General features: G+C 42.7%; 1 protein-coding gene across 6 annotated transcripts in view; it reads right to left on the bottom strand.

The window, feature by feature from the left end:
• SIK3 (SIK family kinase 3) overlaps positions 1 to 23,993 on the bottom strand; it is a 49,818-nt gene extending 25,825 nt beyond the window's left edge. For 2 of the 6 annotated variants that reach the window (XM_026057933.1, XM_026057935.1), the window contains exons 1-5: positions 23,877 to 23,991; positions 19,559 to 19,622; positions 9,474 to 9,635; positions 1,732 to 1,856; positions 651 to 774 (exon numbers count right to left, since the gene is read on the bottom strand). In XM_026057933.1, coding sequence (XP_025913718.1) covers positions 651 to 774; positions 1,732 to 1,856; positions 9,474 to 9,635; positions 19,559 to 19,622; positions 23,877 to 23,918 — 517 coding nt within the window. In that variant the 5' untranslated portion in view covers positions 23,919 to 23,991. Of the gene's footprint in view, positions 1 to 650; positions 775 to 1,731; positions 1,857 to 9,473; positions 9,636 to 19,558; positions 19,623 to 23,876 lie in introns of those variants that run through there. The other 4 variants (XM_026057930.1, XM_026057932.1, XM_026057931.1 and 1 more) reach the window with 4 other exon arrangements.
• Between the last annotated feature and the right edge of the window lie 930 nt (positions 23,994 to 24,923).

Raw genomic sequence — 24,923 nt, 5'->3', positions numbered from 1 at the left:
AAGCTCTCAGCTGGGTCACTCCACACAGGCCATGCTAGCCCATGCTAAATTATTCTTTAATCTGAGAGCTTCCAGCCAAGAAATCCTACATACGACTTGTTCTACAGAGAGGCTGGTTTTATCTGAGAATTAACCACACTTTTCAGATCTGTAAGATTTACTGATGAAATATTCAAAAACATTTTTGCAGAACCAGGACACAGACATTCGCTTGTGATAGGGCTATTGTTGGAAATCAAGTTTTGTCACTTAAAATCATCTGCCATAATACTGTAAAAAATTTCTTGCTTAAGGCAGGTATAATGAAAGGCTCTATACTCCTAAATCACTGTTCCATTTTCCATTTTCTCACTTCCCAAAATTTAGTAAAAGCGTATCTTTGCTAGCATGTTGCTACGGTTTACGTAATTATATATACAAAAGCTGAGACTTTAAATAAGAATATTTGGGCTTCTGAAGTCTAGATTCAGAAATCATTTTAGCTTATGTTACAAACCACTATCCAACTGATAGAGCTTCCTGGCATATCACTTACCTGGCATATAAATCAACTGGTATATTAAAATTTAAGTATGCCAAAAAAAGTCAAAGCAGAAATGCAACCAGTGCCTGCTAGCGCTGCAGACACCACAGCGAGCAACATGCCTTACCTGTGGACATAAAAAATGGAATGCGAAATTTCCCACTAAGCACCCTTGCGCGCAGATTCTGCAGCGTGCTCCCGTCGAAGGGCAGAGCACCACAAACCAGCACATACAGGACCACACCAAGACTCTGCGTTCAAAACAAAGGTCACATCAGCAACACGGGGAGAGACCGGGACACTGCAACTAGCAGCAGTAAGTGTAGTTTAAAAATAAATAAATAAATAAATAAATAAAAATGCAGATCCCATTGGAAAGGACCTTGCTGAGGTCTCGGATCCAGGCCAGTCTAATTCCTCCTTCAAATTTCAGCTCAATTTAGGGTTGCTTTCAAGCCTCAAAATCCAGTGGTTAAAGCAGCCCACAGTCCCAAACCCACTTCTAGGCAGCCCAGCGCCACCATGACAGCAGACTGGGCCACATGCACGCCCAGACTAAGGCGGCGAACTTCAGCAGAATGATGCAAACTCCTCTGTGGTGCTGTGGCCATTTTACGCCCAGTCGGAAGGCAGTCTGCAGGTCATATCACCCTTCTCTCCCACTCTTTGGGCTTCACTACCAAAGCTCAGGGGAGGGCCCGCAAGGAGAAGAGGAAGGATGGTAGGAGCCACATCTGCGTGTTCCACATGGCAACCAATTCAGTGTCTTAAGGCAGGACTATATCGTGTCAAAGCAGGCTTTACTTTGCTTTGCTAGTACCATAAAGGAGGCTGTCTCGAGTCTCTCTGCTAAAGTAAAACCTTTTAGAACAAAACACTAAGTTGCAGCTTCCAGCTATACGAGATCAAGCTCCACAGCGGTTGGTAATGACCCATTCAACAGCAATACTGAAGTGAACCATATTTTCAAGAAACTGAATTAAAATGCATTTCAGGGCTGCTAAAATCTTAGGCACGATGCCTCACAGTAAGGGAAGGATGTGACGTAGTAGCCAGAATAAAATATTTTACGCATTTCTTTGAAAAACTTTTTCTCTGCGTACCAGGGACTTTTCTCTGAGACATGTACAGGTACTCAGGAAGCAGAGCCAAACAGAGGGAGGTAAAAAATAAATAAATAAAACGCAAGAAAGAGGTTCATCACATACCCAAATGTCAACCTTTGGACCATCATACTCTTTTCCTTCAAAGAGCTCTGGAGCAGCATAGGGAGGACTCCCACACCAGGTTTTAAGCAGCTGACCAGGTGTGAAGATGTTACTGAACCCAAAATCTGAAAGAATAAAGAGATAAAGAGAACTGATTAGAGGAATACATGATCCACTTCTACTGCTGCAAACAAATGATATTTAAATAAATTGCTGAGTCTAGTAAGGTCACCTATAACCCCATAATGGATAACTGTTATTCAGACATCAGAAAAACAGAGCACAGAAGAGGCAAGGAGAGTAAGAGCAAAGCTGAAACCACCCAGAAAATTTGCAGCTTTGCTCCCTCAGTACTGAGAAAAAGAACAAAAAAGAATATTAACAGCTGCATAACCGCTTCATACAGTATAAAACGCATCTCATTTAAACAACCTTCAACAAAATAACTGAACTTAGACCTGCTTCACATGCTACAACTACACTGCTTTGGCTTAGCAGAACACAAAGATCTTTCCAAAAGGTTGCACTTTGCTGTTCAGATACATGCAACCCTCCTGGGCTGGAGTCTATATCCTAGCAATCAGACGAGCCAGGGTTGCTGTAATTCAGATGAATAGCTTGAAACTAAGCTTCCAATTTACATTCAAAAGATCCCACATAAATCTTTTATGTTAATTTCCAACCTTCACCTTCTCCGATGGCAGTTTCACAATTTCATTATGAACAGGGCAGCTGCCAGCAAAGACAGAACAGACAAAGGAAAAAAGAACAGGAAATTTTCATTTATTTTCCAGAAAGCACTACATGAACTGTAAACTTCGACTATGGTGGACAGCCCTACAAACCAAGTCAAATCATTCACTAACAGTGAATAATAAATCCTGAAACAGAAATTAAGAGTAAGGTCTTAACCTTATGGTTAGTCAACCATAGCTTACGTGGGCACTAATGACATTCTCTACTAATTAACCTGCCACCCCCTTGCATACAGCTGAGACTTGTACTGGAAAGAAGGTAAAGAAACAGAAGACTGGATTCAACCGATAACATTCAGCTGTACAGAAAGAACCGTGCTTCACAGAAGCAAGCTTTTTCTTATAAAAAGAAAGGAATCCTCATTAACCATTTGTTTCTTTTCCACCTTAATTAAAAAAAAAAGGATACACAGTAATAGAGAAGCATCTACATGTCCCATAAACAGGGGATCCTAAGAAGCAAGTTCCATCAAAAGGAGCCATGCCACAACAGTTATTTGCAGACTGCTTTGCCTGTAAGTGTTTATGCTAGAAACGTGCCAGCAGGAGGGTGAATGATGTTAATGCATGCTGACTGGGACCCATGGCAGCAAGTGCCTTTTTCATAGCATTTGCATGAGTAGCAGATCAGCACATCAGGCCTGCGTGAGAAATGATGGAAAAACAAGGAAGACAGAAAATACTCACTTTGCAAATTCTGATTAAACCAAAAGGCATCACAGCAAAAAACAAAAACAAAACACTGCTGAAAGTAGTACTGCTCCACAGTGTGAAAATAACCGCGTAGTCCGGGCTCCCGGTTGCAGTCTCCACTCTCCGCACAGTATTCCCCGTGACCTAATCTCAAGCCACTGTCCTCCTGTCTTTCAAACAGCTTCTGCAAAAATCAGCAAACTACCTCAGCACAGCTAGTCGCAGCGGGGTGCAGCTAGAACAACTCATGTTAACTCAAAAGGCAGAAGGTAAGTTTGCTTTATCCTTTCATAGGGAGGAAAATTCCCAACACAGAGACTGACTGCTTCTCTCTGTGGAGAATATCTAACACAGCAAGTTCCTGCTGAAATACCCGGAGTATATACGATGCAGTTCAAACCCTACCTTAAAACAGCGCACAGAGATGGTGGGTGTATTACCATCTCCGGTTAATCTTACCATCTCTGGTAAATATACATTCACCAAGGTAAATTTACCTTTTCACATTTACTTTCAATGTATGTCCTTTAAAAGCATCACAATCTCAAAACCAGGAACTTAAACACCCTTTGCATTTTTACTGTTGGAAACTAAATAAATTGTCTCTACTTCCAAAACACAAGAACAGGGGGCACTAATTCCTGGAAGAAGCACACAGCTGCACATGCGTCATCTCCACCTCTGCAAGCTTCTGAATTACTCTCTCACATTTAAAGTAGGATGTTTAACACGTACCTGAATTATGACTACCAGAACAAGCAATAAAAACCACAGCTCTAAATATATTTCCATCTTGTAATAACACAGCATTTGTAGTCAAGTTCACATGTAAACTCTTTCTAACTGTGCAAAAACAAGTCGAAATTTTGGTACTTTGCAATTCAGTGATATTTTCAGCAAACTAGTTCAGTTTTTCTTATCTATCCTTTGATTGTATACACTCTAGGGGGCTTTGCAGCATGTTGGGAGCCACCCACATTGTCCAAGGAGCTAATATTGCACATTGTCTTTTTAAGATTGTGGTCCCAGTAGACTTTTAATAGGCGTCTGACTGCCCAGTAATCCAGTCTGACATGCGCAGAACTGCTCGTGAGAGCGGGGAGAAGGGAAAGCTCCATACCGCTACTGGGGATCTTAGCTCGGCAAGGGACAGGGCAACAAGGTGCTCCACGAGCGGCTGAATGAACGCAGCCGAGGCCCGGTCCCCTCACCACGTCACCCACCTAACGGCCCCGTCCGGGGGCAGCGTGACAAGCGAGCGCGCGCGCTCCGCAACAGCTCCAGGGCCGCGCACCCGCCAGCCGGCTGGGCGGCTGCTGCTGCTGCTGGACAGACACGCAACAGCTGCCTCGCACAGCCCTCTCCCAGGCTTCGAAGTTGTACGAGATTGGCTGTCTTTGAAACTTTACCCCTCTTTCACATTGGGTTGAAATTGCCCGCAGGTTCACTGCTTTTTTGGAAGTGGATAGGAGACGGACCGGCAGAGAAAACCATGCTAAAAAGGAAGAGACACTGCAAACATGTAGGTATTCAACCAGCAGATTCCAGAAGCACTGACACTCACCCTACAACTTCCCCRGATTTTAGAACGAGAAAAAGTATCTCTCTGTAAAGAGCTGCTTCTTTACCCAGCCCCGCAGACCCCACAGTGATTCATACTTTTCATATCTACAGGGAACTAGAACCAGATGGTTCTGCTTTATGCAAAGCACTGCTCAAAGACTGGAAACAGTTTTCCAAAACCCACCTGTGCTTAATGGACTCGGGTCAAGCGTGGTGAAAACAGCAGTCTTTAARAGCCAAAATAGAATATAGATGAGGGGGAGGTTTTGGAAAACCAAAAGTTAAAGAACTCCACCCCAAACCAAACTGTTATTTAAATAAGCATTCTTAAAAACTATGGGAGTCACTACACTCCAAGGAAAGACTTATAAATCCAAATCACCCAGGGAGTAACCAAGTCTCATTTCACAAACAGATGCAAACGGAAAAAAGGCATTTTTAAAGAGCATGTTAAAGCTCATGATGATTTGACCCAGGAACAACATCTAAGAGAGACATCTCTATAACTGCAGAAGAGTGGAGAGCCAGTTCAACAAGTGACACTAAAAATCAAAGTCCTAATAAGCCACAGGAAAAGTCCCCAATAGACCAGTTCTTATATGATCCCATTAGCATCAGTACAACAGGGACTCCGGTGACAGAGCGAGTGTGCTCTTGCAAACAAATGCAAAGCAATGCACAGATTGGATTCCTCTCTGAAGTCATATGCTAGGAAGGCCTGCATATTTAGCAATAATCTCAGCTCCTGGCTGAACTTTCTGACTGGGAGCACAAGGGAACACAGTGCCAGAAGCTACTGACTCAGACTCTGAGAAGGTACCCTGGAGAAAAAGCATCCATGGGAAAAATGAAAGCTAGGATAACAGCATTTGTTACTGTTTACAGGAGAACTGTATAGTCACAACAGACCAAAGCATAACACTTCTGGATACCTATAAATGAGAACAGCAGCATTAACATACTGCAAGGCTGCTACAATATACTGTTAAGTGACAATTACTTAACTAATGCTGAATAAAAAAAAAGATGCAAAGCTACAACAGAAGGTCAACTGGAGACCAGGAGTAATGTGCTAGGAAATCTGCACTGGCAGGAATCTGAAAATTCTGTAAAACTCCAAAAGCTGTGGGCATTATAGACATTGCTTAAAGACTATGCAGATACATATCAGTGGCATTAGCAGGCAGGCACCACCCTGCCTGCTACAGAGCTACACATGAAGTGAGAAAGCAATCACGCAGAAAAGTCATTCTTTTGCTTTCTTTGCATTTTGCATGCCATGCAATATAGCATAGCATTTAGAGGAGGGGGACTCATAGCAAAATATTAGGATTTCTTTCCCAAGTCTGGGAAGGTATGGAAAATGATTACATGTCCTTTAACAGTGTTTCATACCCAAAAGAACCACATAGTTCTAGTCCCAGGCTCTGTTCTGGGTGTTTGAGATTACGTACTGGCTTACTGTGGCTCACTGGGCTACTTGCACTAATGCTACTCGATGGAAAACAGTAACCAGATCTACCACAGGGAGCTCTCAGAAGACACGCTAGACATTCAGCTGATGGAAGCTATATATCTACTTAAAGCCTTATTGAAAAGGTTCGAGTTAGGCACTGTTAACAGGTTTGTGAAAGAAGGTTTTGTTGATCTGCCATGCATTTCTGTAGTATTTATTCTGGGAGGTCTAGTGTGAAAGAGATCAGTTCCTATCACTTTTCTTTTTTTTGCTCCTGAAACAATGGAAGAACTGGTGTCAAGTTATAATTGATGAGTTATAGGGACAAAACTTAATACTTGGAAAATCCTATACTGTAAATCAGCTTTTCCAGGCTACATTTCAAATCACTACTATATCTTCCTGCCCAGTAAAACACTACCACCACATAGGTGGGAACTATCTTCTAGAATCCATTCTGGGAGCAGAGATTGGGAAGGAAAATAGTTTCCAAATTCCTTAGGTTAAAAAAGGTTTCCACAATTTTCAAACATTCACGTAGCTTGTCAGCATGCCCACGTGGACATCTCTTTAGGAAATCCAGCTGTATTCCAGCTTCTACCTAGGTTAGTTTTGAAGAAGTTTTTCTTCTTTTTAATTTGCTAGAAAAACACAACACAGATTAGTTTTTTTCCCATTAATACCAGATGGCCTCAAATCATTAGTACATCTGTGTGCATAAAACAGATATCAGAAAGTGTCGCTTATGAAGACTTCCTGAACGACCTTTCTTGTAGGGATTCCATTATCTGCCACTAACTCCTCTCGCTGTTTCAGTGCGATAGTTACATACAGGCGCTTGCTGCCATCCCACCTTAGTATCAAGGCTCTTATCCAATTGTAGGAAATGAGTCTTACTGACTGGTAAAAACAAGCCGTTTTCTCCACATCTTCATCGTGTTTCCATTTCAGCGACAGCACACAGCGTGGTTCTAGGAGGGGCAAGCTGCCTGGCTTTCAGGTGGCCAAGAAATGCACTCACAGTGCAAGGCAGCACAGGTTCACTTAAAACATAAGAAATGTGTAAGAACCTCTCAAGTCCTTCAACTGTGACCTGTCTCAGTCATCTTCTCAGAGAAGAGCAAAGAACAGGTTAGTGTCCTTGCACTGAAGCAAATCAGGATGTGATTTATACTGTTAAGTGTTCAGAGGAAGATTCATAGAATCCTTCACTCCCTGCTATTCCTTCCCAATTCTTTCCATGCAGATTCAAAAATGACAATAAGAAAAGCCTAAATAATTACTCATTGCTTTACTAGAAAAATAAAATGTTAAAATCCAACCTAATACCTACTGATGGTACATAAGAGTACAGTAACACATCACAAAAAATGACTACTTTCTCTTTCCAAGAGGCTATCAAGGTACAGGAGTATTCCCAACTCCCAGTCTAATAGGTGAAACAGGCTATTTCAAGCACATTCTCTTCAAATACAGACCAAGGAAGGCATTTACAAAAAGCCCAGTGAGAATGCTGCCCTTTTCCCACCGGCCATTTGGGGAGAAGTTCACAGATTACACTTAACTTTGTTTCTCACGCAACTGCTGCATGTTGACCAAACGCACCTTGATAGAGCCTGCTTAGATAAGAAGCAATGTAAAAGTTGTCTGGTTTTTGGTTCACAACTGTTCAACTAAGTGCCATTGCTAAAAGGAATGCAAGGCCCTCAATGCAGCCTAAATGAGAAGGATGACTTAGCAACAGCTGGGCCTCAAGTTTGAGGACGTCCCCAAAAAGAGCATCCTTAAAAACCCATCCTACATTTTCAGTTGTCACATTTTGAAAATAAAGGAAGATCATTAAAGAAGATACTATGGTGTGTGTTGTTCCAAGCCATGCTTTTAGTCTACATAAGGTAAAGACTGAGCTTCAAAAAGAAGTGGGGCCTGACCTCTTGACTGAAACTTAACCAAAATATTTCAGTTTAAACCCCCAAAATATACATGCRCATCTTGAGATACTGGCTCTCTAAAGAGTTTTTAAGCTTAAAGTCAGATCGGAATTAAAATTGCTCCCAGACTGAGAAGTTCTGTGGCAAGTTACAGCCTTAAGCAAGTTAACTGAGTTACAAACCTTTCTAAAGGGGGCTTTATAATTGAAATGCTGACAAACCTTTCAGTATTTYAGTCCTGCCAGCTGCTACAATATGGATATTCACCTAAATATTAAAAATGAAAATGCACAAACATATATTATAGAGAACAAAAATAAGTACCAGGGAGGTAAAGAAAGGAATCATTCACCACAGGATATTATCTATACATCCCACCACAGCAACACCAGCACTGYGCTCTGCCACAAGGCTAGGAGGCTCCAAAGCCGCCTATTAAGAGATGGGGTAACAAAGTCCTTTCCCAAAATCTCTGCCATGAAATAGGCTCTGCTAGACTTAAGAAGATAAGTATTAGCCATTCCATAGCAAAAGCCCATGAAATGAGATGACCAAGGGAGTATTAAATCTCCTTTTGTTTCAACCAGTTATTGTAAAATCCCACAGATCTTAATGAAGCCAAGTCTAGTTAGTACTTCACGGACAGAGCTAAGCAGCCTAGACTCAGTTCCATAGGAACACAGACATGCAGGCCTGTGCCAGGTCGGGCTAGAAACTGCCCAGGATGCAGGCTTTTTGGAAGGGCAGTTATTAGCAAAAAARTACCTGCACTGTCCGGTGAAGTGCTGGGCACAGACTAAGGGCCTGTTTTATAACAACTTCAGCTTCTCCCCCTGTGATGAATAAAACACCCAAAGCACTGGGGTTGTTCTCTTGCTCTGTCAGGGAGCAACAGTGAAATTACGCCAAGACAGCTATTTCCCCTTCACTTCTCTACCATAAGCTTTGTTACCCTTACTTTTCCATTCTTTCTCTCTTACTTAATCTGACCTGCTTCAGAGAAATCCTAAACTGGCAGCAGGACTCAAAGCAAGGTCAATTTTTAGTATTTGTCTTGCCCATTATCTGGTGTATAGGAAATCTGCAGTAGCTATACCCCCAAATTTACATACAAAGCCAAACCTGCTTTTCTTTCTTTTATTTTGCACTACTTCAAGGGAGATATAAATCACCTTGCTACAACCTGTCAGTGTCAGCTCTGGGCAGCAGGCCACACAGAAATCCAAAGCTTCCTTTAGCTGCACTGCATTTCCTTCTTTCTGAATACCTGGAAGCAGCCAATGCCTACATTTATCAACTTCTGAAAGCAGCTGCCTTCCTCCCACACTGCTAGTCTTAGCTCACCTGCTATTTTGATGTTAAGGTTAGCATCCAAAAGTAGATTTTCTGCCTTCAAATCTCTGTGAACTATGTTACGACAGTGACAAAAGTTGACAGCAGCCACTATTTGCTTGAACTTTCTCCGAGCTTCCTTCTCTGCCATGCGTCCATGCGCTACCAAGTGATCTGTAAGGAACAAAGTAAAGAACAAAGTGGTTACTCACACAGGGAATGCAACCAGGATAAGGGCTTCTCACACGCTTGCGGCAAATGCTGCAGACACAAAGAGAGGCAGGTAACTGCTGTGTTTTCCAGGTTCCTGCTGGGATAATGTCACCTGCTTTCACGTRCATGCACGCACACACAAGGAAGAAAGGAGAGAGAGGACAGGCCATCCAGCAAACGTCACAGTGCTCTGGGGCCAATTCCTGACTCTAGCTGATTGCAAAYGATTTAAGACCTGAAGCTACATTGGAAAGGACTCCCGCATACAGCCACACTGACTGTTATTTAGGCTGCCTCCAAGTCAAGTGAAAGGCTTCAGAATTATACACCTTCCTTGATGTAGGGAACAGCTGGTACGCTGGCTGGAAAATGAGAACTGTGTTTTGTGATGAGTCTAATGTTTTAAAATCTTTTTCAGCCTTTTCCTTAAGCAAAATACTGAGCCTCATTCCATATTATCTAGACAGTGAAAGGTGCAAGTTCACAGCCATATGCCATCCCAGCCTCCCCTCTGTTTTTTGAGGAGGACTTTTAGTCTTTGGCACCTCACACTCTATAGCTAAAACACATTACAGTTGCAGAAAGTATTTAAAATCATCCYGCTTCAAGTCAAAGCCAGTCATTACCAGATCAGGGTGAAGCCCTAGTATGCTCAAGCAGAGTTTATGGCAGCTCCACTCCAACAGCGTTTTTACATTTACTTCTGACACTCACTGTAGTTGCTTCTAGCAGACACGGGTCACTCTACAAAGTACACCTTGGGTGAGATCCAGCCTAGATATTCCTAAAGCTCCCATTATAAATGCTGCATATCAGTATAAAAGTGCAGTTTCAGGAACATTTTTACTTCTGCAATGCAACAAAAGGAAATCACCACACACACTTCAACACATATCTGCAGGAATTCTTAACAGTTATACTCAGTCTCCTGCTATTTGCTACYGTTTTGGTGCAAAAAGTGTATTTGCCATAGAATGGTATTTTTTTTCTGYAACACATTGTTATAAAAATGAAACTTACCTCTATGAAGAAAACCCAAGTACTCTAAAATATTTTGCTGAAAATCTCTATTCTCACTCAAATGTACTATCTGTTGCCAGTTGGGCTTTCCTTGAAAGTCATCCTTTCAAACATGGACATGACAAGCCTCCACCTGACTTMGCAGGTCACAAAGGAAAGTGTAAAACAGCAATCCAACTTAAATTAATCCATTTAAAACTTGAAAGCACTAGATTATTAAAAATAAGGCTTCTTAAAAAAATAATAATAATAAAAAAAAGACTTGGTTGAAGAGGAACCATTTCAAACTCCTCAGCAGGTCTCAGATCTTGCAGAGGCCACTTCAGTTGCCAAACAATTCCAGCGTCAAAGGCTTAGCAAACTACTATTCATGCTTTCCTGCAAGTTAGGATGAAAAGGCTGGAGACAGGCAGTAAAAAAATGGGACAGGAAGGAGGAGGAAAAGCATACCCCTCCCCTGAAGCACAATCAGCACAGGCAGCAAAACTGCACCRGGAGTCTCTTGTCCCTGGCAATGAGATGGGATTTGCTTTAGCATAAAAAAGCAAAACAAAAGAGAGTCATCGGCAGTTGAATTATGAAATACGATTATCACACTTTCTTAATATCTCTCTGCTCCATAAGCCARTCTCTAGCTAAAGATGATGTAGCATGATAACAGACGTAGCTAGGAACCGCAATTTGTGAGATTATGAAGTTGAGGGACAGGGCTACAAAAAAAGCAGGAGAAACCTGTCAAGTGTTCTGGAGAGCCCACAGTAACCACATATCCTGACCCACATGCAGCGCTGGGAGAGCAGCCAAGTTTCCCTAACAGGCGGAAAGAACTTCAGAGAGAGGTTTGCACAACCCCTCTCCTCTCTAATAAAAGCATGTGCTGGAGCGGGTGAGAGACAGCACGTCTATTCCATGGGTTTTGTAGATGACAATGAGATTTTTAAAAATTGGACAGCAGCCACCACTACAAACAGAAAAACCTAGGCTAAAGGTCAATCATCCAGGCTGCCTCTTGAAAGCACACTCTTGCCACCAAGCGCGAGGAACATCACCATTTGGGGAGTTAATTCACTAGCTCCTGTTTGTTAAGTAGACTTCCTTGGGTGAAAGCAATTTGAAAGCACGGCAGTGAAGTACACATCACCCATCCTTCACCTCCTCCAGGTTAATTACACAGCATCCTGCGCCACACTGGAGCTGGAAATCAAGTCACAGGGCAGATTAACAAAGGCACCTGCAAACAAAAGCCCAATCGTTTTTTTCTTCCCTTCCGCCTGCGTCTATGCATTTCATACGAGAGGGCAGACATTCAGCTTTACTCAGATGCCTTCAAGACAGCAGTTCTGAAGGAAATCTTCAGGGGATACAAAGATACTTGCAGCACCTGCTCCCCCCTCCCAAAAAAAAGGGGGGGAAGGAGAGGGAGAGAGAGAGAGAAGCCAGAGGAAGGCTTCATATTCATACGGCAACCCCAAAACAGGTGCAAGTCAGCAACCCACTGTAATGATACCCCGAGAACCAACTGAAGATTAAATTTAATGTGCAACATTACCTCCTTGCCCATTTCACAACACTATTACTTCTCAGCTGGGCCATGGATTTGACCTCAGACTTCTAGCTAAAAACAAATCACTTCAGTTTATTTCACTTCGTAAACTCTATTTGGACTGGAGAGCTTGATAGAGATATCTATTCTCAAAAATGATGAAAATAAATCACTTCTGAAGGTTTCTCATCAGGTGGTTGTATTTTTCCCAGCCACCCATTAATTAAAATACCTGTGACATAATTGATCTGCAGTAAATACTAATTACCAAAATACATCAAAGCAGTTCTGCTTGCTCTGATTGAACAGCAACCTACTTCTCTAGGCTTGACTACTAATGTTGTGCAAGAGTGAAGTTGTTTTTCAAAAACTTGTCAATTAAGTTTTATTCAGAGAAATGGATTCCATGAGCAAATCTGAACCGGGGCTGGGGAAGGTAATCCATCACCAATTCCAATGCGACTCTTAATGCACTTGCTAATAAAAGCCAAACTTATTATCACAAATAGTCCCATCATATTTCACCAAGTCCTGCACATGGTCATAAATCTTTTACTCAAACAGGTTGTGACACTGATGAGCAGAGTTAAGCAAGGGCCYGCTCCAATTTAAACTTTGCTAGCGATTAATAGACACTAGATTGGTTCCTAAACAAGTCAAGGTCATTCACATTTTTTAATCTTCTCGAGACTGGGAACACAACCTGCTGATGTAGTAAGCACTCTTAAAACAAAGCGCAAGATCCAAATCTCTCAACGTAAAGAAAATATATTAAAAAAAACCACTCTTACATCTTTCACTACTGCCAACAAGAAATCAAGTCCAGCTATTCCAGCAGGCATATTTCTACAAGGCTCTCACAAGTGTATTTTTGTTCTATCCAGGTTCAAATATAAATTAAAAGGACAAAAACATTCAAGAAGGACAAAAACATTCAAGAAGGACAGAAATATACAATTTCTGTCAGAAAAAACCTCAAGAAATACCCTAGAAAGGGAAAAACACTCTATTGCACTACTGATGTAAAATGACCACATTGAGTTCTCAAACTATTCATTTACTTCCTTGCGGCCAGTCCACCAGGAAGCGTCACTTTAAAGGTCTGAAAGGATTACGGCACTGTACGAAACACAGCCCCCTTCAYGGCTCCCCGTCCTCCCCGTCAGCTGCCTTTCTGTTGCCCACTATCACCTTTTCCCACCCAGGTTTTCAGCACAACCAGGGCTGGTTCTCAGCTCTGTCCCTCAGCACAGGCAGCAAAACACACCCTTTGGTTTAATGCACGTTGCAGAGCTTTGTTTGCAAAGGCGACCCTGCCAGATGCCCGCTCACTCAGAAACACTGCTGCCCCTTTCATTAGTCTTGCTTAGACTGCAAAAAAAAAAAAATCTCTTCAGCTCAGATGTGAAATTTCACATTTAATGAAGAAATCCGGAGTGGAGGCCCGTCCCCAAGCTCTGCACATAGGCACAGCATTTGCAGAACGCTGACATTTCTGCACAAGCTCCAGAGGAAGGACAGAAACAATGAAGCTACAGAATACTTCACATACCACCAAGGGCAACTGTATTCCAAAATTAACTATTGCAAGCTTAGTCTGCACAAACCTCTCATGCAAGGGAGGTTACGGAGATGACCTGAATGTTCAGCTAGGCGACCAGCGTGCTGGTCTCAAGAGCACCAAATGCAGAAGCACCGACTCCAGCCGCTGAGTCATACGCATTAAACGCTTCTGTCAACACACTCTTCTGAATCTAAGGTGGCGTACAGAGTTGCTCGCTTTCCTGAGAGCAGAGAATGCATGATTTCAAGTCCTTAAAAACATCTGTCATTGCTCTCCAAAACCACACAAAGAACCTGATGCTTCTCTCTGCATTACCAAAACAAACAAACAAAACAGAAAAAGCAGTGAAATCCTACAGAGAAGGAAAAGCATCTCCTGATAAAGGCACAGGACCGATACACAGCAGCTTCCACTTCCAACCCCTGGACAGACTCCTTGCGCTTTTTTTTCCCCCCCAGATGGGCAACAAACGCTACTTAAGCTTCACACCTCTTCCATGTAGTGTTTAAGTCAAACTTGCAGCATATTTGGTGACTTTGCGATCTTAGAAGCAGACTGACCTTCCAGTGACTGGTACTGTTTTGTTTAACATGCCTGTACAATTCATACTCAGAAAGCTGATGTCATTAGCGAGCAGAAGTAAACGGAGGAGAAAGGCTCAGAGACTGCAGATGTGCCGAGCTTAGCGTTAGAGCCGCAGCTACAGCCCGTGTCCCTGAGTCCCCGGCCAGGTACCGGACCAGCACCTGCCGTCAGCCTCCCTCCCTGACAAGGCCGAGGGGCGCCCATCAGCGCACACAACGCTTCAGCGAGAGCTCTTTCGTCATACAGCGGCTCAGCGTAAGCTTCTCACGGAGGGAAGGGCTCCTTTTACAGCTTGTTACGGTGCTGGATGGCGTTGCAGGCACGGCTCTTGCGCCTACGCCCTGCTGCGTGGCGGCTCCTTCCTTCACAAACCGGCGTTCCTCAGCAGTTTCATTCAAGAGCTGATGGATACTCAGGCCTGGACCAATACCGCTCCACTTCAGCTCTCCCCATTTCAGCTCCATTTAGAGCACTTCTCATGCACAGTTCCAGATGTGAAATGCTAGAAAAAAAATTTTTTAAACAGGCAAACTCAGCCGTGTGATTGCACAGAAGCAGCATCCAACAGGGCCAAAGAACCTTTCTGGTTTTCTGTAGGGGAGGAGGAGATAGGGAAAACATTTCCTAGAACACGTAGACAAGAAGATACCTCAGCTGCCGAATGAAGCATCATTAGTCAGCCTCCCGCTGTCAGGACAGTTAACTGAGAACTCGGACCAGCCAAGCAGTCCTGAGAAACTTCAACATTTTACAAGTTTTCTAACACAGAAGGGGAGGTCCAGTGGACAAGTGCACTGGATGCAAAGCTACGGACTAGATTTTCAGGTAATTGCCAATACCTCTGCAGCCTGACTTGGAAATGTCACTGTCTCTTCTGGGCTTCAATTAAACTTTTAAACTTTTTTTAAAAATTACGAAGGTGATATTACCTTATTAAGATACATCAAGACATACAGATCACAAAAATATATTCTAAGGGCTACGTATTGACCAGAAGATAATTTTCTCAAGTTTTCTGAGAATATATGCTAATGAACCAAATACCTGTATTTTTGTCAATGTGGACTGCAGATTACTTGCCGCATTCATATAGTAAACAGCTGAAATCAAAACATCATTTTAGACTATGCTCTATTTGACCTCCAAAAAAGGACGTTCGAGAGACTTGGAACAAAGAGCATCCTATGTTTAAAAGGAGACATTTATTTGTTCACAATATCAAGCCAACAACCCAACCACATGCAAAATGTGTAGAGGGACAAAAATAACAATTTACATTTCACTGCTTAACCTAACAGCACAACCAAAAGCAAGTCTTTTCCCTTATCCCCATGCACTGCTATGCAAACAAAGTGAATTATCAAGACATGTTTCCAATAACAGATGGATCAAAGACACTAAGAGCACAGCTTARCCACTAAAGGAGTTATCAGCCCTGCCACAGACCTTTAACTGTAAATTCAGATAAACAGGTCCTAAAGCTCTCCTAGCTGCTAAGCAAGGAAGGCCTGCAGAGCTCAAACTAACAAGGGACAAGAAAGTCAAGTGTCCAACACTGACTGATGTTCTTTAAACCTTGATCATTTACATAAACTATTGGTTTTTTCAGCTGAAAATTCCCTCCTATATTCATTCTTCCATAATATTTAGAATTACAAAGTTTAAGCCTCTGAAAGCTTTTTTTCAAAGCTTTAGAGAAAACAGCTTAGATTCACCTCAGACAAAGACTTGCAGCGCGCAGAAGTGTAATGCAATAACTCAAATCATACAAGGTAGTCTTATATCAAGCGTTCAGCATACAGAAAATCCTGGTTGTCAGGCCCCTCACACACACCTTTTGCAGCTCAGCACTACAATTTCACTTTAAAACCTAGGTCACGCAGAAACATCATTCAGACAGAATCAAGCAAAACAGATAAGACATTCACCAGTGCCCAGTAACAGCAGCAGACAACAGGATGGTTAGTGAGATTTTCACTGAGGCACCCTTGACCCCRCTGCAAGTTTTGCCATGCTGTGCATGTGTGTGCACACGTGCGTGCGTTTGTACAAATTATTCTGCTCAGATGGCCACCAGGTGAGAAGCTCAGCTTGAAAACGCTTCAGGGCTGCGAGCGTAGCACCTTTCCAGGCCTGCTTACCCACAGATCTTGGCAGAGTTAGAAGTCACTTTACCATGGTGTAAGTGCAACCTTTTCCCTTCACCAAAAGACACCACCCTTCACAGTACCTGCACTTTTATATATGCCCCTAGCAGCTACTGCCACAGCTGCTGGGTAAAGGAAAACTCCTCTGGCCCCATTCRCAGCAAGTCTAGCGATTCCTAACATGCCTGCCATAAAAGGGACAGATACTGAGTTGAAGGAATACTCTGCTAAAATTTTATCTTCAGAAGTAAGTTTGAGCATCCATCCTCTGCACCACAGTACAGAAGAGCACGAAGGGTCCGTAGCAGGGCCTGCACTGCAACAAGACTTTCCCTCAACAACCTGAGGACGTGAGATTCTTCAGCATTAGAGATGCTAACGACTGTAAGGAAATATTTCCAAAATGGGTTGCTGTTTCCTCCCAATAAGCTGCTTCCGCTGTTAGAACAAAGTATTAATGGCCACTCAGGAAGCCCTGTGATTACCAGAAGCTGAGCCTCTAGCTTCCCCCTTGCTGCACCAAAGCTGCGGCTTGCTGGGCCTCGCGCGGTGCCCGAAGACTCTCAGAACATGCTAGCGGAGGCCGAATCGCCTAGCTACGATCCGTAAGAAAAGTCCTGGCTATTACATAACCGGCAGTGTTTGGACTAGCTGCTCCCAGCTATGAACGAGGACAAAATGCTGGGCAGTATAATGCAGATTAGCCATTCTAATGAGCTGAATTTACTACAGCATAAAATATTTTAGAAAGTAATTAGATTTTCATCTCAACTCATGTATGAGGCTATTTTTGTAACCAACAGAATTCATTCCAACTTTGTATATGAGCTTGCACATAGTTCTGGATTAAAAAAAAAATGTGCTGTCCCTGCCAAACTCAACAGAAGAGAGAAAAACTAAAAAGTGATTTATACTTTTCTCAGTTATCCCCACACAAGCTCTGTCTCACAACTGCACTAGCAGCATCTAATACACATTAGAGTGCTTTTGTTGCAATTACGACTTGCTACACAACACAAAATGAATTTCACAAGCCTTCAGAATTGTTGAGCATCCAGCACTGTAATTAATTTTTGAGGAAGTAACTGGAAAACTCAGCTGGATGAACTCAGGTTTTTCACCACTTTCCAAACATCAGCTGCCACTTGCTTCCTTCAACTGCAACTTTCTCAGAGAAGGAGGAATCCAAACAACATGGACAATGTTGAGAAGCAAAGCATGACACCTAAGTGCAAAGGTACTTAAGAACTGTTACTGGATTACATTCATTTTCTTAAAGAAGCCTTTCGGCTGCAATTTATATTAGATGTTAGGCACTTGGATACATGTTTTGTGTTTCTCAAAGGAAATAATAAGGCTGAAAGGAGGTCTAGACTGTGACAACACTCTGGTGTCTCACGTGCTAAGGTCAAAGTAATCCATTCAGCATCTCCGCCTCAAACACCCATCTAAAGCAGATCACCCACTTGCACCTCGAGGCTCTTACAGAGATACAATCATTGAACCTTTATGAAAGACTTGGCAGTCATTGGATAAAGATCAAAGTAGGACTGTCGCCAGTTTTTGTATCCTCTTAACTGAATTAACTGCTTTCCCCCAAGACAATTCAAACACAGCAGGTATTGCTTATATGTTAGATCTTGTTCCCATAACTCACAGCTTCAAATGCGAAGCCTCATGATCCCTGAGACAGCTGAGTTAATCCTCTCACTTCCAAAAAGATGCTGGTATTAAACCAGACCAGACAAYTTCACCTCCTATCCAAAGCACTGCTATTTCGGCAGGGAGTTCAGAAGGGAGTTCATTTCTGTGCACAACCAGTCCTCAGAGCAATCGTGTGCGAGATCTGCCCCATATACCTACTATGAAAGGGATACATGCTTGTGCACAAACATCTTCCAGAAACCAAATGCAAGTAGCACTAGGGAAAGAGAGAGTTCATCAAGCTTCAGTGCCACCGAGCAGCTTTTATTTGAAAACCAGCACTTTTCAGCTGAATCTGACTTTAACCATATTTTCCTTAATTTGGGACTATTCTTGCATCACTAAGAGCTTCATCTTTTATTACAACTCAGCCTCTCTCCCAGCAGAGTCAGAAGCACTGCACATTGACATCAAAAGTGAAATTTCTGCAATGACTTAACAGGACAAAAAGAGTATTTCCATTTAGCTGACAGGCCATATGCATCTGTCCTCACAACGGGGCAGAGTGACATTGCCAGAAGTAGACTTAAAGCCAGCTTGTTTCAAGCACTGGTTTTCCCAAACAAAGCTCACGAGGATTTTCCCCCTTCTCTGAGGCTCATATTAGCTAAGCTAGTAAAGATCAATCTTGCAAAATTCTGACTCTGTCACCTGGCATAAAATTCTGATGTGCAAGTAAACTTCTATTTCTATGAATTTTCTTATTATTTTATGGCCATGATCAAGATCAGTTAATGGATCTTGCAGTTGGGCTGCACAGATAGTAATTTTTCTTTAAAGAACAGCTTCTGTGGTCACAAAAACTCAGACAGAACCTTGTTAGCAGACAACTGAGTTTAAAATGGATGTAGCTAATAAATGCTAAGGTAACATCAGATATAAAAAAAGATCAGAAAATACATGGTTTTGAGAATAAAATATTATAGAACAGCAGGACAGCCTGTTTCTTTAAAAGACACTAATAAATGCCAACTTTTCAACTATAGTCAACAAGTTTCATATAACTTGCTGGGAAGTGAAGTATTCGACACCACTTTAAAGTGCAACTGGATGACTACTTCACAACATATTTAATCCCAAAGTCAGAATAAAAGAAGAGCAGCACCACCTGTCAATGAAACCCAAAGAAGAAACAGAGGTTACAGAAGTTATTTTTCCATCAAGTTGGTATCATTTATTTCTTTACCCCTTTTGTCAATGGAAAGTTCTCAGGCTGAAGGGCATCTCCTCTGCTGAAACAAGAGAGTGGGGCAGCTATTTTCAGTTTACTGAAGTTGATCAAGTACATTATCTGATTAAAGAATGCAATAAATGTACTTACCAAATATTTCCCCTCCACTAGCATACTCTGTCACTAGATAAATCATCCTCTCCGTCTCCATAACCTGGACACAAGGACAGAAAAGTGACAGATAAGGAGACTGCCTTGTGCACAAGGAAATGAAGCTAATTGAAAAATTTTATACCTTCTAACATGTGCAACTGCTTTCATCAAATAAAAAAATATATATATTACTTTCCCATGCTTTACAGACCTATGCAAAGGAATGGACAGGAACTGAGGAAAAATATGAATCAAATAGGAAATTTTAAACACTAAATCCGTAACTAAACACAACATTTCACTTGCACCTTCCTCATCTTCAACTTGCCTCCCTTTAGCATTTGCTACCCAGTCGCATCCTTTTCCAGAAGCCTGGGAGACTTTTCAGAGCTGCTGTAACCAAACTAGTTCACTTTCAAAACTAATCATTGTTCTGAAGAACTAAAATAACCAATGCGATATTGCAAAAGGTGGGGAAGAGGGACATTGGCAGAATTAGTAAGTAACTTTCAAGTGAGTCAAGACCTATTAGCTAGGGCTAGAGCTAGGTTTTTCCTTTAGAGAGTCTGCCCATTTCAGCCAGGTAAGTGTCACACATTTTGAGAGCCTGTTAGGATTTTTGGTGACAGCACTCCAACATGCAAAGGCAGTGATTAGACATGATTTCTATAAATGATTCTAGAAATGGCCAGAAGGCTCCACTGCACATCTAGCCTGATTGACTAGCCCATAAAGACAAAGATCAGGGCACATCAAATTTTTCTGCAACCTCACCCAAACAAATCAGATACAGCTAGGTAACATGGACAAACAGAAGAGGATACTTGAGAGTATCAGCCCACACTATACCACGACATTTCCAAACAGGGATTCTAAGGATGTCATCAGGAACTTCAATTAAGTGGAAGTCTTACTGGGAAGCTACTAATGCGAAACAAGCCAAAATCTTGGTAAGTTACTATTAATCCTTCAGAACCCCCAAAACAAAGAAGTTTAGTGTGATTCACTTTTAGTTATTAACATCAAAGCTCAAACACCCCCACCTCTGGTGACCAGAATTGGGGAGTGAACAGATGAGCCAGACCTGTGCACTCCTCACGAGAAGCAGAGCAAGGCCAGGCACAGGACATTCATGCAGAAGAGACTATGCAAGGAAAGCAGTGGCAGGGGGCAAGAGGGGGGAAAAAAATGCTATGAAGAAAAGCAGCAGGAGCAGCTGCTCTTCTAARGTAAAGCGAGGTTCCCCTGGTGCAACTACCAGTTAACTACAGGGAGCAAAAGAGGATGAGGCAGGAGAGAAGGGTTGAGCAGTGACTGGTGAGCATGCAGGTGTCTGTATGTGTGCATAAACTAAGAGCTTGAAGAGGAAGACAGCAAAGGACTTAATTTCAAAAGATAAATCAACCAAGAAAATAACCCCCATTCTCTGCTCCCTGCCACATCCCAGAGGAAGGAAGGAGAGACATTACGCAGAAAAAGAAACAGAGAGGCTGCCTCTGAGAAAGCAGTACCGCACCCAGAGTACTGCGGAAGGGCCACAGCACAGGACTCAGCAGCATGTGACCAATTTCTGAACACAGTTCTATCACCTTTCCTGGCACTTACTGTCCAAACTCACCTCAGGACTCCTGAACAATTTTAGAAAAATCCCTATCAGGATCTGGAAGTGGAAAAAGCACAGGGCAAGGCAGTGCATGCTAAATACAGGCCTTAACTACATGGTTACAGCTTGCTTAACAGACAGATGGTGACAATGTACAATTGCATACAGAAAGCAGCAAATACTACTTTCCTTCCTTTCAGCTTCTGGGCTGCAGATCTGGTATGGGTGGCTCCTAGTGCGGCTGTCGTGTGACCAAGCACAAAGACCAGCCTTGCAGCAAGCRTACGCTTGGGGGTTCTCCGAGTCCCCATGCTCAGCATTGGGCCGGCTGCCCCGTTTGGTCAATGGAGAAACAGGGTCAGTTTCCCGTCCGAGACCTCAGGCTGAACCTCGGGTTTCAGGCCCCACAGGTGGATTTGTATACAGGGGGTGTTTAGGAAAGGCATGGAAACATTCTGATTTGTTTTGGCTTTTGTCAGCGCATGTTTCAAAAACAAGTGAAAGTTCTTTTAACATGAAAGGGACTACCAGCTCAATAGCGACACTAAGCACTGGGAGCCCACCATAGCTGGTTCTTATTAAGAATTACGACTCAAACATGTGGCCTTCATATTGAAAAAAACCCCACACCTCACAAACCAGCCTAGCCTGGACAACAGGAGCTGCTCAAACAGCTGGTTTGATGTTTTTCTGAATGTTAAAAAAATGAATATAACTGAGATGAACCCCAGTTCTTTTCAATTGACACAGGACATGATAGATAGCTCCCACTCAACAGTAATACCACACGTCCAGAAAAGCCTTAAGAAGATTTTTTTTAAAATATATTCCTGTCTCCAGACAAACAGAATCTCTTGTTTTATTTCAGTTACTACAGACACCTTCTCCTTTTTCCACTTAGACCTTTTAAGTATTACAAGCTCAAAGAAATATGATCTACAAATTCAGATTTCTGATGAAAAACTGTGAAAGGCTTTGAGTTTCCAACTCCAGGTTTTAATAGTTTCTATTAAAAAAAAAAGCTTGAAAACTCCGAGGAATAAAATGCTACTGAAAGCACCTTGAACAGTCAGATGAAACATGCTCCACAGCGAGTGCTCTTTTCTCACCTTAGAAAAGTCAAGCCATGAATGTAATCTGTTGAGCATTATATCAGAAGCTTTAGACAGAATAAAATAGGTTGCACAAGTTCTTTGGCAAAAAAAAGAAAAAGAAAAAAGAAAGAGAAAGAAAAAAGCGTTAAGGAATCAGTTTGCAAAGAAGGGTTCCCCAAGTGCCTTAAAAATGCCGTAATTCTCCACTGCCTGCCTTGGGCATCTCACAGTAGACTGTTTGGCCAAAAGAGCTAAACGGTTACCCATCACTTTTACTGTCTCAGTTTTAGCCCTTTGGAGTCTAAATATTTACTTATATCTATCAAGCGCAGACCAGAAGTAGATCAGTCTTGAATAGACAACAGTTGATTCTAGGAAATGGCAACTTCTATTGAGGGTTATGACAACTTCTTCCTTAAAATACATACGTGAACCCCAATAACTCATTACAAAAGGAATGAATACTGGCATATTTCCCCCAGAATTTCAAGTTTCCACATTCCAGTGCCTGCTATCAGGGTCAGGTAGGCACAAACAGCAGACTACCCATTTTAATGGGTCTCTTACCATAATACTTCCCCAAGCTGAAGATCAAGATGAAGGGCCCAGGACTGTCCTTTCTCCACTTCGCATGCCCACCCTAAAGAACAACTGACTTCCACCAGCTAGCTTGGAGATAAGTCCTCTCCAGTCCCAATTTGGCCTATGATTGCGAGCCCTCACAATTTTACTGCTGCATCAAATGGGCACGTTGTCCTGCACAAAGCTGGTGGTCAGTGGTCAGTTCTGGCAGGATACTGGGAAGGAGCTTCCCAGAACTGGGGTTGCAAGCAAGAGAGAGGAGTTTGTACAGAGCTTTCAGGTGCTCTTTGGTTGCAAGTCACTGCTTCAGCCCTTGTATCAGAAAGGCCTAGGGAGGGAGTCTTCCATCAATCCAACAGCTTCCAAAACAGCATTTAACATTTCACCGAGGTGTTTGTTCCCTTTATTTCTTTGCTCCCACCTCTCTGCTATCTGTTTGTCTCTGGCCTGTTGCAACTTCCTTGCTGTTCTATTTGATCATGCAGTCAGAGGGGCAACACCAAATGTGTGCATAAAGAGCAACCCACACATGTGGTTCTGTCCTTGGGGATTCTGTTTGCAGAGTAAAAATGCCAAACAAGCCAGAGGAAAGTCTGCAAACAACATACAAAAGCAGCTCTGCTGTTTCTGTTGATCACCTTCCAGCAAAGCAGGGGCAGATCAGCAAGTCCACAGGACCATGGCACAACTGGGTAGGAGGAAGAGAGCAGGGGAGCAGCATGCTTTCAATCCTGCTAGCAGATGAGGTTTGCTCTCTCCCTTAAATTGAGCAGGGGAGCCCACATCCGGTTTCAGCCGGGAAACTGAAAAGCATGCAATGGCCATAAACAACGGCAAGAGGCCAGCTCATAGCAGAAGCGTGATCYCCCAGAAGAGAGAGGAATTAGCCACTTCCCCCAGTCCCTTCTAATCAAAGGATTCTCCCCCAGTATTTCACCGGGGAGAAAATGGAGGGACAATCCTATAAGGCAGCACTACTATACAATGTAAAGCTATTGTGTAGAGGGATGGAAAACCCACTGCACAGTGCTCCTACCTGATATAACCTGATGATATGTGGGTGGCAAAGCATCTTCATGATCTGAACTTCTCTAAAAATCTTCTTGAGATTCTCTTCATCCAGCTGTGTTTTATCAATTATCTTTATAGCAACCTAGCAGAAGGGAAAAATAAAAAAAAGGAAAAGATTATTTACCCAAACACATATTTGGAAAAGCATTTCCAAAACCAAATAATGCTGCACATAAGGCCCTGTTGYGCTAAACACTGAAAACAGAATACACGGTCCCTGCCTCAGAGAGTCTGGGATCTCTAAGCAGCTTAACAGTATCCACTCAGCTCACCATCAAACGGGCAGGAAAAAGCTTTGTTTCCTAACTGGAAGAGTATTTTCTCTACAGCAGGTACCTCATTAAGGGGGCAGCGTTGCAGCTGCTGGTGAGATTTTTAGGCTGTTGCCTGTTACCACAGTAGAGCACGTTCACAGAGGCACCTAGTACCGGGCTAAGAAACAAAATATTTTTTGAACTCCTAGATCTATTTCAAGCAAGTCCAAACATTCACTGAGTTTACTAGTCAAAGAAACAGTTTCCCAGATTTTACCACCCAGTTTAGCCAGTCAGCCTTGCCACTGCCATGTTAATTTACCACCGGAAGATGTGCCCAAACAGCCTGAAAACACCAATACTTCTACCTAAAAGACACAGCACAGAAAGAGAAGTTGCCAGTTAGCCACACAGAGGAGTAACAGCCTTCAATGACTGAAATTTGGATGCAAGCGGAACCAGGAACTAAACTGCTGGCTAATCCACGACCCYGTCAAGCCCACGGGGAGAAGAGAAGGGACCCATTACTGAACTCAGCCCATCTGAAACCAATCGGGCAGCGCCCTCCAGCCATACCCTACCACCAGCGACAGCGGTCTGCGGGCTCCAGCTGCCCATTTGCACATCCTAGCATGTTTCACATAATTCAAAAAGAGCCCTGACTTTTCCCATTTCTCAATTAAAATTGTGTGACTAACTGCCATAAACCTCTAATATGTGTTATCATCAGTTGCTGATCTGCACATCCAGCCTTAATG

The sequence above is a fragment of the Apteryx rowi genome, unplaced genomic scaffold (genome assembly GCF_003343035.1).
Source record: "Apteryx rowi isolate R43461 unplaced genomic scaffold, aptRow1 scaffold_141, whole genome shotgun sequence".
In the NCBI taxonomy this organism is placed as follows: domain Eukaryota; kingdom Metazoa; phylum Chordata; class Aves; order Apterygiformes; family Apterygidae; genus Apteryx; species Apteryx rowi.
Note: the sequence above shows the minus strand (reverse complement) of the source record. Positions and strands in the feature narration are given on the sequence as shown.